This window comes from Papilio machaon, chromosome 2, assembly GCF_912999745.1.
Source record: "Papilio machaon chromosome 2, ilPapMach1.1, whole genome shotgun sequence".
NCBI lineage: Eukaryota > Metazoa > Arthropoda > Insecta > Lepidoptera > Papilionidae > Papilio > Papilio machaon.
This window is the reverse complement of record NC_059987.1, coordinates 7,933,121-7,951,815: the sequence shown is the minus strand read 5'-3', so window position 1 is coordinate 7,951,815 and position 18,695 is coordinate 7,933,121. Positions and strand designations below refer to the sequence as shown.

Below are 18,695 nucleotides of genomic sequence, written 5' to 3'. Positions count from 1 at the left end.
GTTTTCGCATGTACTACAACAGAAACGAATTCTAGAATTCATTAACTTCCTAAGTCTTACGCGTTCAGTTTCCGAGTCCGAGGACATTGTCCTAATTCTTAATCGATTCAATGCTCTTTGTGACAAATGACGAACGCAGTTACTTATTTAATTGAATTAAAATTAAAACATTTTTAATAAATTGAACTTGTAGTTCGTAACACTCTACTTCATTAAAATGTTAATGCGTTATTTCATTACTTCGTAATGCTCATTAAACGATTGTTAAATAATGTTATCATCTGGTGCAGGTCTAGATATCGAGTGTTCTAATTTTAAATTTTTAATCATCCAACATTGTGTCTGTATTTTTGCAGTTTCGTGGAATTTACGAAACTAAATGTCCCTCACTTCGTTTCGTCATTAGGCTTTTATCTTCCTAGATAATTAATGGATACATAGGACACCATATCCCACAGTGTCATTATTGACTATAGCACCATTTGGATTTTCTCTTATTACGAGCAATAGTAATAAAGCCTTATGAAGGTATTATTTTCCGTCAATAACGCAATCAGTTTTTATGTGTGTAAAAAATTATACTATTTTTAAATACCTCACGTGTATTAATAATAACATACATAGTACGCCTGTAGTATTTAAAGATTTTCTATTGTCTACATTTACAATACAATTGCATCATTGAATAGATATAATAAGTAGATATTAAAAGAAACAAAATACTTAATAACATACCATAGTATAAAGTTGAGACTACAAAGTTGGTTATAAAAAATAAAAGTAGCCCAAAATATGATTTACGACACCTACTTCATTACTCTGATAACGCTAAGTAGAGATTAAGTTAACTACATATTTTAAGGAAACTCTTGTTTTGAGAATAATATTAATGTATATGTATTTATTTATTTTTAATCTAAGTGTACTATTAAAAATGTTCGACAAATTATAATATATATTAATGTAATATGTAATTAAATACAAGAACTACACAAATTAGTATGACGTAAACACTCACCAGTAGCAGCATCCAGGGTAAAGCAGCTGCTGCGAGACCTGACGACGGCTCCGGGCGAGAGTCCATCTGGCCACTCCATTCTTTCTTCCATGGCCTTCGAAGCGCTCCTCTTAAACTGTTCCAGAAAACTGTCTATTTGCGTTTCCAAGCTCGTTGGCGAGTGGGCCATCGTTTCCACCGAAACACCAAAAACAAACACTATTCAATATCATCCAGTCTACGACATTTTCGTTCTACGTCGCTATTTCCTTTGATATGGAATTTTGTACGATTTCATATTGCCACTGTAACATACTATTGTATAATGGTTGAACATTTTTTATCCGAATTCGTTCATCGAACCTAATTCGCGTGCAAATAAATTAAATAATACCGCATATAGTCGCAGGTATGAAAGAAAACTATAGCAACATGCAGCGATGTGATTTTACTACTGGTGCCGTATATACGACATCGAAAATAAAGCGACTTCCACCGACATCTATCGATCGCGCTAAACAGCTGTTTGAAGAGTGTTGCCCTTACTACATTGCGTCAAATACAAATAAGTTTATTACTAATTACTACTACTCATACTAGTTTTACAAGATATAGTAATAAATCAACTCTAACTCCATATCACCTTTAATCAAACGTTATACTGTAGCTAAGGCTAAATTTTATTAAATTGAATCTTAGCGTACGCTTGTGTGCAGGTTATGACGTACTTCGTTTTATTGTGGTGTGCGTGGAACCAATAGCGACGGCAAGGGGATAGGCGCCTTGTCGGTCGAGCGCACATCTCAAATCAGCCAGTATTGCGCGGGGTGCGCGTGTAGTTTGTGATATATTAAAGGTGATTCTATTTGTCACTAACGAGACTACACCGGCGGCATAATGTCAAGTGAGTACACGTTTTTGTAATTAACATTTTTCATACTATTAAAGAAATATTTCCAAAGATTCGGTTGTATTCTCAATTCAATTATAAATTTTTATTCGACTTTTAAAGGGTAGATTTAAATTTTTTAAGTTAAACGCGCAAAAATAAGTTAACTTGAATAATTTGTGCGGCAACTGTATCTTGATTAAAGTTTTCATGGTTCTTTAAGTTAAATGATTTTTAAATAACATTGGTTACCAAAAAAAAAAATATTTAAGCCAAATGTAAAATACATTAAATTAATACCTAACAAATATATTTGAATTTTAAATTTTCGTTTAATTGTAAAACCAATTTTATAGTAGAACAACCGATTATGTACAATACCAGTAACTAAAAAAATCCTTTTTTTTTACCATTTTATATTTTAATATTTTTGTCCAAAAAGGGTAGTGTTAAAAAAAAAGTTATTGAATAAGAGCATTTACAAAAAAAAAATCTTCGATGTTGTTACTTACATTAACGATGTTATGAATTAATAACTTTACACACATTCGCAATTTGCGTGTGTGTTATCTGATTAAATTGTACGAGATTGTAAACAGACTTATGTGTTATCAGTTAACTATTTCTGTATCTACTGTTTAAAAGCAATAAGTTCGATGAAAACCGCTTTGATCTTGACCATGGACTCTTAAGAAAATATTTAGAGTTATGCGATAATTATTATAATAAGTTTTTACATAAGTAATTTGATATGAGAAATTGAAATGACTTATTGAGATATGTCTAGTTAATTGAGAACATGCGGTTTTGGTTTAACATTCTATGTATATCGTTGAGGTTAATCTGACCCGATTGCGGTCTTTCCTAAATCTGCAATTAGAGATCGTTGTTATGCTGGGAATTGGTTACAATGAACTCATACCATACGTTTTCAGAGAAATTGTAAAAGGACACTCTTTACGTAATATTCTTGCCTTGGTATTGATCTTGTATCGCTGTACGAGCTTTACATCTATTGTTGAGTTTACTATAAAGTTGAAATATATTTTTATTTATACCTACATTTTTATATAATTATAGAAAACTTCGATGTTGTAGCTTGCTTAGATCTCTCTAGCTATGATTTCTATAAACTTGTTTATCTTATAGATGCTATTATAATTAGAGACAAAAATGTATTAGGTTTGCCACAAGAAATAATTTTTGCAACAAAATGAATTAAATGTCGTTTTTTTTAATTAATTCATGACGTACAACGTCAAGTTTCAAATTTAAAGAAAAACACTAACAGGGGATTTCCGAGACCAAAATCCATATTGTTATCTCTGTTTTGTCAAATATAATGACAGGGATGACACTACATTTTATACAGAGATGGTCTCAGATACCAACGGAATTCATCGGAACTATAGTCCAAACTTTGGAACATAATTTATCACTTACGATTATTTTAATATAATTCTACTTGTACTTAAAGACCGATAACGATGACATTGTCTGTGTTTAAGTAGGTTTTAAATATTTTATGTCTGAACCTTACCGTGATAGCAGCGCGTCTGTCACAGGGTCAGATGTCCTTGTTTGAATATAATCTAAACAACGGCTCTTTTCTGTAGAGGTTTATAGCATTTACCGAAACATTCGCACATCGAATTCTTAAAAAAACTTCGATAACGATGTTTTTGAATGAATGATGAGATTAAAAAGTCCCCGCATTGGAAATCTTAGTTCACTGAGTTATGCGTTTATCTTACCATTTTGTTAAAATTAAATAAATCGATAGTGTAAAAAATAACAATGTAAACTGTAAATAGAAAGTCTAAAATGCCAATAATGCTCACGCTTTACTGGAATTCGTTTACTGCGTCTCGTAGATTTTTTCACAGGATCTCATGATTCAGTCATCATTCCGGTAGACCTATCTGGCTGACTTCTATAGCTAAGTGCAATTTTCCTTTCTGTCCTTTTAAATGATCCCTTCAATTATGGACCGCTACAGATCAGCGCAATCATCTCGGAATTTCATGTACAGTTAATTATAATATGGATATGTTTGAGCATGGCATTCTTGTGGCATGTTAAACGGGCGAGTGCTCGCATGGGTTCCCGCCGGACCGGCCGCACCTAAATAGAAACCGCAGGGACATTGCTCCCGTCTGACTACGACTGATCCTGCGCGCCTGCGCCTGCGCCACTCGAGTGCCTTATTGGGATCAGTCGTTGATCTATTTTAAAATATTTTAACTTTATAAATGTTTTCATATTATAATAATTTTAAACCACTCTTCCATACTCTAAACTAACGAAGTCTTTGAGGTGGTAGCAAGTAGCAATCTTCGCATAGGTTTATTTCCAAATCTCTTGATGATTTTTCAATATGTTCCAATTGGATAGGTCACAACTCACAATAGTGAGTTTTATTACAGATACTAAATTTTAATTTAACAGTGATATATTGTAAACATTTAAACAGATTTTATAGGTGGGGTAATTAATCATGTCCTTGATGGATCAATAAAGTGAACACCAAGGAACAGTTTCCTGTAGAATTAGACAGACATCCCGACGATATATTATTTAACGATGGCAGGGCCTTGGAATTTATTGATTAATAAACATTTCGCGCGTGTAATCAAAAACAAACATTCGATGTAGGCTAATATAAGACTGGATTTATAAATAAACAAACGGGGACGTTATATTTTTCTCAGAATCGTTAGATTGTTATTCAAGTCGTACAAGTTGTTTGACATTTTGTCTAAGATTTACATTAAGTTATTCACATTTTAATCTACAATTAATTTTAATCGATTAGATAGAACGAGAAAAGTTCCAGATTTCCATTCCGATTAAAGATAATTATTAGATAATAATTCAGTTTTTTATTAATAAAATACGTTAGAAATTAAGTACATTCTCTTTCTAGTTTTACTTGCTAATGGGGCTATAAAACATCTTATTTGAATAGTATTTTTATTCTTTGGATTTGACTAAAGAGAGCAGCCATTTGTAATTGACATACTAGGTAATTATGGACACTTAGCGCCAGATTTGTTTATAGATAAATATTACATTTCATTTTTTTTTTCAAACTAACTTTTCCAGTTGACTTCGTCTACTAAGAAAATATTAGGTCATCAAAAATATTTGATTATGTTATCACTATAGTCCTTCCTAAAACTTAACTTATAAACATGGTAATCATAAAAAAATTGTGGAAATGGTACATAATTTTCTTCTGTTAGTTTATGTACGTATTGAAAAACATACCTAAGTAATATCCAGTTTGAAGTGTTAACAGTTGATTTGTTTGTTGCTCAGACATTTAGTCCAATAAACTTCAATAAAAGTTTCGATCGAAGCCTGCTGCGATCTTCGTTCGTGTATCATGTATTGTTTAAAACGAGCGCGTCACCAAACAGCAAGAACGACCATCAGTTTTATTGTGGAATGCATGCGTGTCGGTTGAAAACTCACGACTATTGTTACCACACATAAATGAAAACAATTTTTTTTAACGTTACTTACTCGTTTTTAAATGTTAGTTTTTGCTAACAAAAATGTACTCCTAAGTTAAGCGAAAGATTGAATAAGGAAATAATTTACAAATGTTGATAATATTGATAAGTCTCTATAAAGCGGAAAACCTCATACTGTAGAAAGCATTGAGGAAGGCCTACTGCCCAGCTGTGAACTGAAACAGGCTGATGATGATACTACTGACATATTAAATCAAAAAAGCTCTAACTCCCTGAAGATATTTTATAAAATATCGAAACATGTTTTTTAATTAAAATATTCGGAATATCCAACAGCTTCCCGGAACCGCAGCGAACACAGCCCCCACGAATATCTGACGGCGTCCAGTGGGTTTTATTTTGAATTTTATTTGTGTCGCGCTATTTTGGATCTGGACGTGCGGCACTTGTCTATTACACGCCCGCGCCGGCGACCAAGCCCACGCCGAACACAACATATTCACGAAAATATATACCGACAAATTGAAACAATGACGTTTTCACATCACCCTATGTAATATAGTACGAAATAAGTGTAGATAGAAAAATGAAGATCATGACAGGACAAGTAAGATCAATTTCTTTTATTACGAATCTTATGCACAGAAAATTATTAACCTAAGGTTGTATTTACAAGCTCAACGATTATATAATGAAGATGGACAAATCATGTATTTCCAACAACGGATTATGCTATGATATGACGCGTGAAAATAATCACAAATAATAAGTATATAAGATTTTTTTTTCGAGCGGGAAATCTTCAAAAGATACCCTGCCTTCTGGGGGAAAGGCAGGGTTATGTGAGATTTGACTCATTAAAACCCCCTCGGTGGCCATCCTCAATTGCAACTGGTAAGAGCCCCGGGATCTCCAAAGGAACGCACCAGGACTCTCTGCACAGGGCTTCTGCACGACCTAGGGTAAAGCGCCCTCTCTCGTGCCCTCACTTGATTACGATGACTCAGGACCACACCTTGTTACCGTTTCCCGAGATCATTTAGTAAGGCAATCAGGGCCCCCACCCTAATCGCCCAAGATCCCGAGGGTCCCTCTTGCCACATGCTGTGGCTTTTTTTGCCGTTTGCCCGACTCACGCTCAGCGTTTCCCTTTTGGAGCATGACAACCTCGCAAAACGACCCAAGAGCCGACCACTGCAACTTCCCCGCCAGTGCAGCCGCCACTATTGCTGGCAGGGCCCGATCCTGGCCGACGCTCCGTCTTCCACGCGGGACACTCAGCGAGCGTGTGTTTCGCGGAGTCCAATTCCCATGATGTGTATCTATGCAATTTTTTTTATAATAAGATAGATAATTTACAAATCTGCAAATCTTACTAACATTATAAATTCGATTGTTGGGATGTATGGATGGATAGTTGTTTGTTAGAGTCCAGAAAGGCTGCATGGATCTCTAAAATTTGGCATAGATGTAGAACATAGTTTGAAAGAACAAATATGCTACTAATTAAGTTTTTTTTAATTCTGCGCGGATGGAGCGAGTGGTAGCTAGTAATACATATGTATTCGTGAGATCTTACGAAAACGAAACGCCGAATTTAATATTCACAATGCAAATATCAGAAGCTCACAAGTCTGGGCAAGCATGTTTAGTAATTATACATGTCGTGTGAGAAACATCGTAAAACTTAAAATAGTTCTGTATCACTAAATAAATTTACAGGGTATTGTAATGAATTTATCATAAGCCAATTGTGGATGAATCACGTGCCAGATTACAATTTTGCTTGCTATATATATAAAAGAAAGTCGTGTTAGTTACACTATTTATAACTCAAGAACGGCTGAATCGATTTGACTGAAAATTGGTGGGCAGGTAGCTTAGAACCAGGAAACGGTCATAGGATAATTTTTACCCCGTTTTCTATTTTTTATTCCGCGCGGACGGAGTCGCCGGTAAAAGCTAGTATTTTATACATAGTTCAAGATTTATGATTTTTTAGTGAGAATGTGGTATTCCAGGTTTCTAATAACAAATGTAGTGTATGCAACATTGTTAAGGAATAATGTGACACGTAAAGTTTGGCACATTTGAAACTCATAAAGATGTCTCAAATCACTTTGTGCGGGTTTCTCTTAGTGTATTTTTTCATTATTAAACACACATTTTTAATAGAATGTTTACATGGCGCAGAACATGTAATATAAATTATACTTTGATCATTTTTTTTTTATTAACAGCAATAAGAAAAATTCTATCAGAGAAATAAGTCTGTAATAGATTATACTTGGTATTTATTGTATTTGTAAGGTATTATGTTGATGATACCCGTACAACGTAATGTTAATGCGTAGATTTATGAATGAAGAAGAGGCGAAGTGGAAGTCCGTGATCCTCTAGAGTACGGGCGTGAGTTGTGTTGTGTGTACCTTACTTTCCTATTTCCCCAAAAAGGCTCTGAGAATGTCCACCGTGTACTACCACATCGTTTTTATTAGGCAACGTGTTAATCGATTTCAATTGTTTCAGATCGAGCATGGGTTACTCTGGCTACGAACGATTCCTATGGGCTGGGAGCCCTGGTGTTGGCACACTCGCTACGTCGCGCCGGCTCAGCCTACCCCGCCGTCGTCCTCATCACACCCTCCGTCACTGACACCATGAGGTATGTCGTCACACGACACGCTAAGCCCATTATATTCGGCTACATACATGTGTATAATTTCAAGTGTCTTGTTGTTGATGCTATTTTTAACTCTTCGATACATAACTTTGACGTTGATCTTTATTATGTGCATTTAGCTGTTTGGCTTTTCATAAAGGATTAATTTAGCTGGATATCCTATCCTCAATTCATAAGAAAGAATACTCATCTAATTCTGCGTGGGTCGCCACTGATACAGAATAAACAAGCAATGATTCTCTGTTCAAGGTCCCACAGCATTATGAACCGATAGGATTACAAGTTTAACGAACTAATATTAGAAACGATTTATTTATCAAGATAGCGACTTTGGCTTTTGTTTCTTCTTAAAACGATGGACACTCTCTTCTAACCTTTTTGCATACCACAAAATTTCTAAGGAACTTTTTAATACGAATATGTGACCTAATATATTCTCACAGTTTTACAGCTCGTGGTTTCTTGCGGTCTAAGGGTGATTGCGCTTGCACCTCTCTGTAATTTTTTTCTTTTTTTAGTTACTTACTGAGTGTGTTGTTCAGGGAACGGCTGAGTGCGGTGTTCGAGGAGGTGGTGGTTGTGGACGTACTGGACTCCGGTGACGCAACGCACCTCGCGCTTCTGCAGCGCCCAGAGCTCGGCATCACCTTCACCAAGATACACTGTTGGAATCTCACCCAGTATGAGAAGTGTGTCTTCCTAGACGCCGATACTTTGGTAAGTTTACTTGGAGGTTTTTCCGTTGAGGCAATCGACCTACTGATCAATCGGCCAAATGGGATTTTTTCCCATACGATCGGCTTAAACGGAAAAAATCCAGTTGGGCCGATAGGACCTCCAATTGATTTAACCCCCGTTTACTTAAATCATTTTCACATTCAAAGACATTTTTTGGTTACTATGGCAGTGGTTTATTATTGATTTCTGAGGGCTTATTGATAATATGACTAAACTTTGTTATTTCAATCGATCGAGTGATATGAAACACATTAGTATGATTAGTAACTAAAATTAAAAAGCGTTTATGCATTTTAAAAGTGTCATACAGTTTTAATTATGTATTATTAATTATAGATACAGCATTCAATACTTATTTTGTTTGTTGAAATACTTGTTTTCGAACTCGTCGATAAAGATATCGTTGATGCACAATACTCAATTACATCGTTCAAAATGCACATTGTTTATATGGCCACCGAAGTGTTTCGTTATGACCTATGATCCAAACCACTAAATCTTGATATACTCGTATTGAACAAAACAAATAGCCCGAAAATGTTCTTTAATTCATTTCTTGTTCTAAAATGTATGTTACGCTATTGTTCAACAGACTTCTCGACATTTTAACTGTTACGTACCTTCTTTATACTGAAATAATATAACGCGTCAAACAGTGGGTGTTTAGTTCATCAAGATTTTCATTATGAGATAGAGTTGATTAGAAACATTAAATCAAAAATATACATTTTAAAACCACATGGTAATAAAACGTGTTTATTTTTCTTGGCGCGCTTTTTACAAACTATCACATGAACAGCCTCTCGTAATCGGGTTGTTAGACCGCATGTAGCAGACATTTCGCTTCTCTTTATACCGATTTTTTAATTTCCCATAACGGCCCCGTATGTAATAGTCGTTAATCTATTTTGATTGGTAGCTGTTTACACGATAAGAAAGTCAATGTTACCGGATGTGATCGCCGGTCGTAACACGAGATGACGGGACGCACAACCGTGGCCCAAATATTTCCAACCGGCAGTGTTGGACTTGCTCCAATATCATAATACACTTTCGTTTGCGTTTTCTTTCTAAAATGGCGGACAGCTCTGCATCGTGATTTATTGAGATTAGGCATAACCGACCAACTCCAGATATAACTTTGCATGCGAGAGACATTCTGTTACGTAATTGAACAGTAGGCGCTACAAAAAAAAGAGAATTAAATGATTCGCTCCAATATTAAACGTTGAGATAGCGCGATGGATTCCATTGACATACCGTACATTATTATCGCGGGTTATTGTGTCAAATGAAGCTTTATCCACGTAAAGATAAAAACTACTCAACAACTTATTCTCTGTTTATTTGTCGTGTCGTGAAGAACGCTTACATTACATGGCTTCTGATAAAACGGAACGAAATTATGTCTCCGGTGAAAAATAACAACAAATTGGATTTGTTAGATCAAAGCTGGACTACCGAGGTCGATAAATTGAATTAGCCGATGTAGGATGCGCTTCCCTCTGATCCATTTTATTGGATTTCGATTGACTATAAATGTATCTTAAATTATCGCTGTAGGCAGTAATCATGTAACGAACGCATGCCACGCTATCGCGGTATCGATATTTTTAAATTACATTTATAAATATTATTGCCTTGTAACTTGTACTTTATTGGACTTATATTTTGATATAATAAATCATAGCTTTACTTGACAATTATTTTCCACAATGTATTACAAGCAAAAAGACTAAATTTATGCGGTTTTCTAAAACGATTTTCGAGCGAAAGTAATTAATTTTTATTGACATTAAATACAAGGTAAACTAGCGTAAGCATAAACTTATTCCAGGTGGTCCAGAACTGTGATGAGTTATTCGAGCGCGAAGAACTGTCGGCGGCGCCGGACGTCGGCTGGCCCGACTGCTTCAATTCCGGCGTCTTCGTGTACCGGCCCTCCGCGGAAACGTTCGCTAGCCTGGTTACATTCGCACAGGAACGCGGCAGCTTCGACGGTGAGAGTCACAGTGACAGTGAACTGAAAGCCATCATTTTCTTATTTCATTTTCATTTTAGTTAAGGCTAAACCTGTGTAAGTGCCGTGAATGTGTGTGTGTGTGTGTGTGTGTTGTGAAGAGATGTTGAGTGTTGAATTTTTAGATGTTAAATTTTTATCTTGCATATGTACTCGTAGGTAATTTAACAAACGAATGAGCAAAGAACTCAGTTGAGTTCAGATTTTTCCAAAATAACTGTTAGTATATCTATTGTTATTATTCATCCAGGCGGCGACCAAGGGCTTCTGAATTCTTACTTTTCCGACTGGGCGCACGGCGACATCAACAAGCATCTGCCCTTCCTATACAATGTTACCTCCGCGGCTTTCTACTCATACTTGCCCGCACTCAAACAGTAAGCAACTATTTGTTTTGTATTAAAGCTTTGACTTTTTAAACTAATTAAACAACCGTAAAACACGTTATCTTAGTAGTCCGGTGTAACTTTTATAAAATATTTTAATATTTTTCTTATCTAAAACGAATTTTGATCAAAACAGTGCACTCCTATTTGTCGCGAATTAATTCTTTAATTATTTGTTTTTAATTATTGAATAATAATATGCTTTGTAAAACCTACTTACTTTGAAAAAAAATTTTTTTAGCTATGGACAAAACCTTAAAATAATTCATTTCATCGGTGCGGCCAAGCCATGGCTGCAGCAGTTCAACTGGCAGTCGCGCAGTGTGGACGCGCCCGACCACTTGCGGGAACTCCTGCAACTTTGGTGGGACTTGTTCGTCTCACAAGTACACCCACTGCTCGATACTACAATGGTAAGTAATTTTTTGGCAATGTGAAAAAATGTACATAAAATATTTAATTTCTTAAAGCCGGTTGAAATAAAATGACGAGCGGCGTTTTATGGCAACACTAGTTGATTTTATTAAAGCTCGATAGTTGTCAATGTCATTAGTGATGTGTACTATTCGATATCAAGAAATCGATTCAAAATTAGAAAATCGTTTTTTGATTTTTATATTTAAAACGCTGAAAGAAGTGTTTTTTTAACGATTAAATTTCTTAGTTATTAAACAAAATGTATATGAGTCTTTTGCTAATTTAATGTTTGTCATTTTATATTAACGCGGTTAAAATTTGAAAATATAAGTAAGTTATGATACTTTCATAGTATTAAAAACCGCGTAACATCGATACCTAAGAATCTAGTATCATATTGCACTGTGAATAGGACTGTTATAATGATTGCTGTAAGGGAGATTTGATATTTGCGGTGTCGTATCAAATATCAACCAACCGCATAGTTTCTGTGAGGTCTAATTAACCACAGCCTCACAAGATATGTAGTATTCTGGATTCATTTGTAATTTATATCTGATCGATTCAACATGTCCTCAAAGCATTCCGAACAGGAATTACATATAAAAGAGGTGAGAGTGAGACATCTTAATTAAACTAAGAGTTGTTTTAATTTTCTTAATTTTTTTTCTCTTGTTTCAATTTAATTTGTGAAAAGTTTATCCTTACATTTTCCGTTCTATAAATATTGCGAGACTTTGATACCAAACACGCTTGTGACTGCTTATTGCATTGTTCCCCTGTTCTTGCACCTCTCGTTTATAAATCACTATGATGCTAGTGTATTAATCTAAACATTTCTCCAAAATACTAACATTTTCTAACTGTCCGCAATTCTAAAGCTTTTGCACGGGTTGTTGTTTATTTTTTTTATTTGTATTGGGATGGAGTAGATGGTGTTGGTATTTTGGTGAAATTTCACCGCGCTAGCTACATAAACATACACTTGATTTTCTTACAAATATTAGTTATTTTCTTTTTATTTTATAATAATAATTAAACTATAACAATTACTGTATGTTTATATGCTAGCTTTTTGTTTCTTTTTTTTGTTTTTACTAATGACTTGAATTGAGCTTTATGCACTGTTTAAAAAATAAATCGATGTGCTTGAAGTTTGATCCAAGTGTCTTTGCATGCAACCTACTGAGTCTTCTCACTCCAACCTGTAGGTTGAGGTTGAAGACGTCCCTACGACTTTAGTGCTGCCGGAAGAAAGCATCTTCAGTGAACCAAGATCTGATTATACATACTATAAACCTACAATGAACCCGGAATCTGAATTTTATTGGCACCGACCAGAGGCTCATATACCGGATCCTGAATTAATAGTACCTCAAATAGACATGACTCAGTTTCATGATCCGTGGGACATTTACCAAGGCCATATTCGAGAACCAATAGATGAGATAAAAAGCAATCACTCATATCAGCAGGAAGAAGAGATTATAAGACATGTTTGGTCACAACCATCAATGCGACAATTTCAAAATAACACGGAACCACATCACATACAAATACATGAAACGAGATACCATGAGATGCATCACGACCAATCACATGATTATGGAATACGTAGCCAGGAAACATCTGCCATTGAATTGCATAACAATGAACCACATCACTGCGAAAGCCATCTCAGTGAACAACAAAACAGGGAAATCATTCAAAACATAACATATCACAGTGGACACCATTATACACCACACGTAGATACATGGCACTCAGCACCAAATACAGAAATACATAATGAAGACAACACAACACAACATTCATGGCCACAATCGTTTACTACAGAATATTCTAATCACCATAATTGTAACGAAAGTGAACATGATGCTCACCAAAATGAACCCCATATGTATGATAAACAAATGGAATCACATTCCGATTTTAGCTACAACCCACAAAGTCTTAGTCATTCTGTCGATACAAATTATCCTAACGCCCCAACTGACTTTTACAAACAAAGTAATCAAGAATACTGTAATTCGCAGAGTTCCCAATCTCAATCCACCTTTCAGCAAGAAAAACCCCCCTCATACGATCAAAATTCACCGTCTTTGGGATATCATAGTATGCATCAGCACGAATATTCTCAGTCCCAACAAGATGAAAATGAAAAAGAGTTTTGTAATCAACAAGAATGTCACGATTCACACTCTTACACTAGCGATCAACATTCACATTTTAAGGATAGTCCTGAATCTCAAAATATTAAAAATCACTTGTCACATAAACATGAGCAATTAGACCAGTTTACTCATCTTTTACGAAAAAGAGTAGAATATGCGTATTACGTACACTTGGATCATGAGAAAGAACGAAATCGTCAAAGAGAAAAATTAAAAGAACTGGCATCAGAGAAAGTAACTAATGGGCACGGATCAGAATCTGAGATAGATGAATTGGAAGATTTTATCATTCCACGTCATCCGTATGATGGGTTTTATTTACGGCATAGAATGACAATAGACTCACGTGGCCGCAAGATATGCACACATGAAATTCCTCCGACACCATCGCCCTCGCCCTCCATCTCACCTCCCGAAAGTCCGGTTTATTTTGATGCGGAATCCGAATTCTTGTCGCTGGAGGACACTAATGTAGATAGCGATGATCGAGTGCATGTAAGTTACCTAAATCAAGTTCTATTTATTGGATAAATCGGTACGTACAATTCTTTAACTTACATAATTTGTTTGGATAAAATATTTTTTTCCTTGTTAATTAATTTATTGAATGAATTTGTCATTACCGAAGTAGCTTGCATGCTGTTTTGTTGAACTAGGCTGCACGATAATGCTTATTAACACTAGTATAGTAATCCTGTAAAAATATTATAACATTTTTTGAATACTTCATTAAAATGTAATGTTTATATGGACATAACTCTTTGTTAATATATGTATATATTTATTACAGAGCGGTGTGGCGGGAAATCTAGCGCGCGTGTCTCCTGGTGAAGTTGGAACACAACGGGAAGCACTCGATGAATTGACTCGTCGCCAAGGATGGGAAGCAGGCAATATTGATTACATGGGTGCCGATTCTTTTGCCAATATTTGGGCTAAGATTTCCCAAACACTTAGTCAGCCTCCGGCATCAGCACCGAAAGAGCCCACCCCACCTCCAGTTGTGCCGCAAGTTGAAGCCACAGAAGTATCGCAACCTGAGGTTCCTCCAGTGGAAGAACCCAAGGCCGAGCTCCTTGTGGAATCGAAACAATTGAAAGAAATTCCTTTAAATGAAAAAGAAACAGAGCCTGTTCAATCTTCTGACACCGCACCTTTAGCAACTGATGAATCATTGTCAGCTGTTAAGACTGTGCCAGAAGAATCTGCAGAATCTAGCCCTCAAAACCTAGAACCTATTCCTCAAGAAGCAGAACCTAGTCCTGTAGAAGCTGTTGAGGCTCAGATTGCTAAGGAAACAGCTCCTATAGCAGAAGCTGCAATTCCTGAGGCAGCTGCTTCCGAAAAAGCTAATATACCAGTTGAAATTGCCGACATTCCTGTTAAATCATCAGTTCCTGAAACCCCGGAGATACCTGTTCCGGTAGTGGAAGCCGTATTAGCGGAGAAAGAGACACCCACTGAGGGAAATGTCAAAATAGATGAAATTCCCGCCCCTGTTTTAGAAGTTAGCTCAGTTGAAATTGCTAAATTAGAGTCTGAACCATTAGCAGCTGAAGAACCTGCGAAAGCACAAAAAACTGAGGAAAAAGTAGCAGATGTAGAAACTAAAGTTCCTGCGGAGGCCCCTGCTGAAGCACTTCCTACTGAGACGCCTGCGGCAATTCCTGAGACACCTGCTGCTACCGAAGCTCCGTCCACTCCTACAGTGACTGAGGCTGTTCCACCGAAACCAGTAGATATCCCACTGACAGGTGCCACTGATAGCCCTCCTCTAGCCAACACGCCTTCTAAGGAAGATGTTACAGCTGAACCGGCTGCTAAATGTAAGTAAAGGTGTAAATGACGGCATTCAATCCATTGAGTTTGATCGGCTTTGCATACAGTTATAATAACGAAGCATATATAAATGAAAGCAACATCACATGGTACGCGTTTTTTTGTTAAAAAACTTTTTCAAGAATTACATATGTCTGAGAACTAACGCTTAAAGACATTCTCTACAAGTCCATATATAAAGCAAGGACAAGGTTACATCTACAAATCACCATTTACAATGATTCATAACTCATCTAGCTATCATTATTTAAAAAATATTGTTTCTTTCTGTAATTTCCAAATGGGCAATGCCCACTTTAAGGAATAGAGCATAGAACAGCCTATTCTTTGTATATGCTTCGTCCACAGAGTTCATTTTTCATTTTTTTTTGTCAGATTTCAACTAATTCCATTACCTAGTTATATATCGTTTGTTCTACAGGATTGGTAGGTTTGGAGAACCGACCTGTCTTGTATTTGACATGTTTTGTTTTATTTGTGCCGTTTTGTGCTGTTTGGTTTTTATGTTAATTTACTGATCATACCTTTCAAAATTTCGTTGTTATTTCACCCAGCTACCGAGGAGGCAGCTCAAGAGACGCGGCTTTGATAGAACAGGTAATAACAATATAACACTTGGACTCAACACCAATTATCTAATACTTGAATAGGAATTTTTAAAGAACCGTACCGAGGCTTCCATCTAGCCGCCTTATTGTTATTAATCGACTTCAAAAAGGAGGAGGTTCACAATTCATCTGTTTTTTAAAACCAAATATTTGCGTGTGTGTGTCAAAAAATTTCAAGATCTTATATGTACAAATTATATGCTGGTATACGCTAGACATCAAATTTGTCTTAACCATGTGTATGCTACCAAAATATCTAATGACCTTCGTATAAAATTCATGTAGTTATTTAGAATTTGGGTTGAGTCCAAGTGGGTATAAAATGACGTAGGAACATTTGGTCGACTGTGACAAATGTTGGTGCTACTTCTGGAATGTATCAAGGAACTTTCAGAAATCGATTCTAAAATCGAAATGAACTTACTCGATGCAGTTATCTTTTCTCTCATTTCATAATTTTAACCGCGACTGATGCGGTTTTGAATTGTTTAGATTAAATATATGATTAAAGACCTGTTTACCTGAAAAAAATAATATTAAAGAATTAAATTTAATACTACTTATGCAAATTATGTTATTAGTTACCGCGTTTAATGTATGTTAGTGGGAATGTCAACAAAACTAAATGCTACAAAAATCTATTATAGTTAATTGTTTTACACTATAGGTTGTAATTTGATTTGAAAAGAGAATAACTGATTATCATCATTAAATATCTCGGGGATGCTTGCAAATAGCAATAGCAAATGGCATAAGATCCATTTATAAAAAACCGTATAAAAATAGAGCAAAGATTTCTGCAAAGAGGTTTATTAAAAAAGTTTCTCACAATTATACTATACAGTAGCAGAACTGTCTCAATATCAACAATTTCGTATTTTATTTTGTTTTGCTTTTCATGACTTGTCACACATTGCAAGGAACATTATTCAACGCTTGTCCTCCGCGGTACATTCTCACTTGTGCACACCTTTCACGATCAATGTCATACCAGTCTACGAATAGAATACATATACTCTAGTATATAAATAGTTGTTTCGGACCATGTTCAGTATGCATATACATGAGGTAATGATTTGTAAAATAATAATCCTTGTAATGTCATCATGAGCTTGTGATGTCCGCTAACTGACACAGTTCTAACTTTCCGCTTGCATCGTTTCGAGTTAACCCTGTAGCTTTTCCCTCGACTTTGTTCCAGGCGCTAACCGAGCTTGCTCTCTAATGTGACCGCGATACTAACGCCAACCATAACCGAAAACGAGAGATATAAGGCGGCAAATAAATTGGTTGTGTAGCGGAGGCGCGACGCAAACCGGCGGGTAAGCTGCGCCTGCACCCGCCCGCCGTCGCAGACCCCCTGCCCACCCCCGACAGCGAGCTCGAAGACGCCGACACGCTCGCGCAATCCATCATTGCCAGCGAGTTGCGCACGCCCACAGTCACCTCGCCCTCCCCGGCCCTGCGCAGCCCCGCCTCGCCACCACCACCCAAACAGGAGAAACGACTTTCCGCTGATGAAACACAGTTGCCTACCCCGCCCGTGGGCGCCGTATCTCTCTCACAGATAGGAGTTAAACCTGCAAAAGAGAAGCCCACAACCGCAGCCCAAATAGAGTCCTCGCTAGCAGACAAACCGGCGCCCACGTCGCCTGCGTCGCCCACTGAACCAAAGGTACCAGCGGAAGCGCCCAAAAAGAAAGTCGTGAAGAAGGTGGTGAAGAAGGAGAGCGCGGCGAGCGGCGACGCGCCCGTGCCCCCGCCGCGAAAGAAAGAAAAGAAACCCAAAGAGAAATAAGCTCCCGACAGTTCCTTTGTGCCATATGTGTAGCCTCTCCTATAATGTTAAAACGTGTATTTAATTTTCGAATATGCTTTTAAGTGCCGTAACAATTATGTTTTAGAATTTAGTTTTTATCATTTACTATTATAACGCGTCCATTATTATATCTTTTTTTGTCATAATCAATTTTTGTACTGATGAATATAATTTTTTTTTTATTATGTTAATCTTATTTATAATTTTTACCTATTGATTCATAATTTTAAGATAATCGATTTTAAATTTGATTTTAAAATTGTAAATTGTCTAACCAAAGGACGAAATATTATGAATTGAAGATTTTTTATTAAATTTGTATTAAATGTTATTGAATTATTACGTTGTGTCATTATTTAAGCAACCCGCACTGCGCCAGCGTGTTGACAATGCGCCATAGTATGGCCCATAACAATGGCTCCTACGTAAAGTGTGCGAAGCTTTACTTATCACTTAGCAATAGTTGTTATTCTAATCTAATCGAAGGCCCAAGTGGAAAAAAATCAAACTTTACAAGAGAGCAGTTTTAAGTTGCGAGAACTGCCGTCTTGTCTTGTATATTATTTTTACAATATTTATAAAAATTTGCAATTGCAATAAGCATTGAAATGTCTAAATTAGTTAAAATTCTTAGCAGACGCATATT

General features: G+C 36.2%; 2 protein-coding genes across 8 annotated transcripts in view; one reads left to right on the top strand and one right to left on the bottom strand.

Moving 5' to 3' along the window:
* The window catches only part of LOC106714434 (guanine nucleotide exchange factor DBS-like), an 81,304-nt gene extending 79,833 nt beyond the window's left edge, over positions 1-1,471 (bottom strand). Inside the window, exon 1 of one of the 3 annotated variants that reach the window (XR_006756265.1) lies at positions 1,019-1,471. Coding sequence is in view for 2 of the 3 variants with exons in the window: in XM_045680594.1 (XP_045536550.1) it covers positions 1,019-1,187 (169 nt within the window). In the remaining variant the exon portion in view is untranslated. The remainder of the gene's footprint in view (positions 1-1,018) is intronic. The other 2 variants (XM_045680594.1, XM_045680571.1) reach the window with 2 other exon arrangements.
* A 279-nt stretch (positions 1,472-1,750) lies between these two features.
* LOC106716920 (glycogenin-2) lies at positions 1,751-18,232 on the top strand. 5 transcript variants are annotated; one of them, XM_014510584.2, is made up of 10 exons: positions 1,751-1,901; positions 7,895-8,030; positions 8,591-8,765; positions 10,624-10,786; positions 11,057-11,183; positions 11,434-11,605; positions 12,821-14,278; positions 14,574-15,609; positions 16,177-16,219; positions 17,432-17,612. In XM_014510584.2, exons 1-9 carry the CDS (start codon positions 1,895-1,897, stop codon positions 16,209-16,211), a joined length of 3,309 nt encoding a protein of 1,102 aa, XP_014366070.2. In that variant the 5' UTR covers positions 1,751-1,894; the 3' UTR covers positions 16,212-16,219; positions 17,432-17,612. The 5 variants fall into 5 exon arrangements, with proteins under 5 accessions (XP_014366070.2, XP_014366069.2, XP_014366071.2 ...); XM_014510583.2 differs by having other exon boundaries at positions 17,529-17,606; XM_014510585.2 differs by lacking the exon at positions 16,177-16,219.
* The last annotated feature ends 463 nt before the right edge of the window (positions 18,233-18,695 follow it).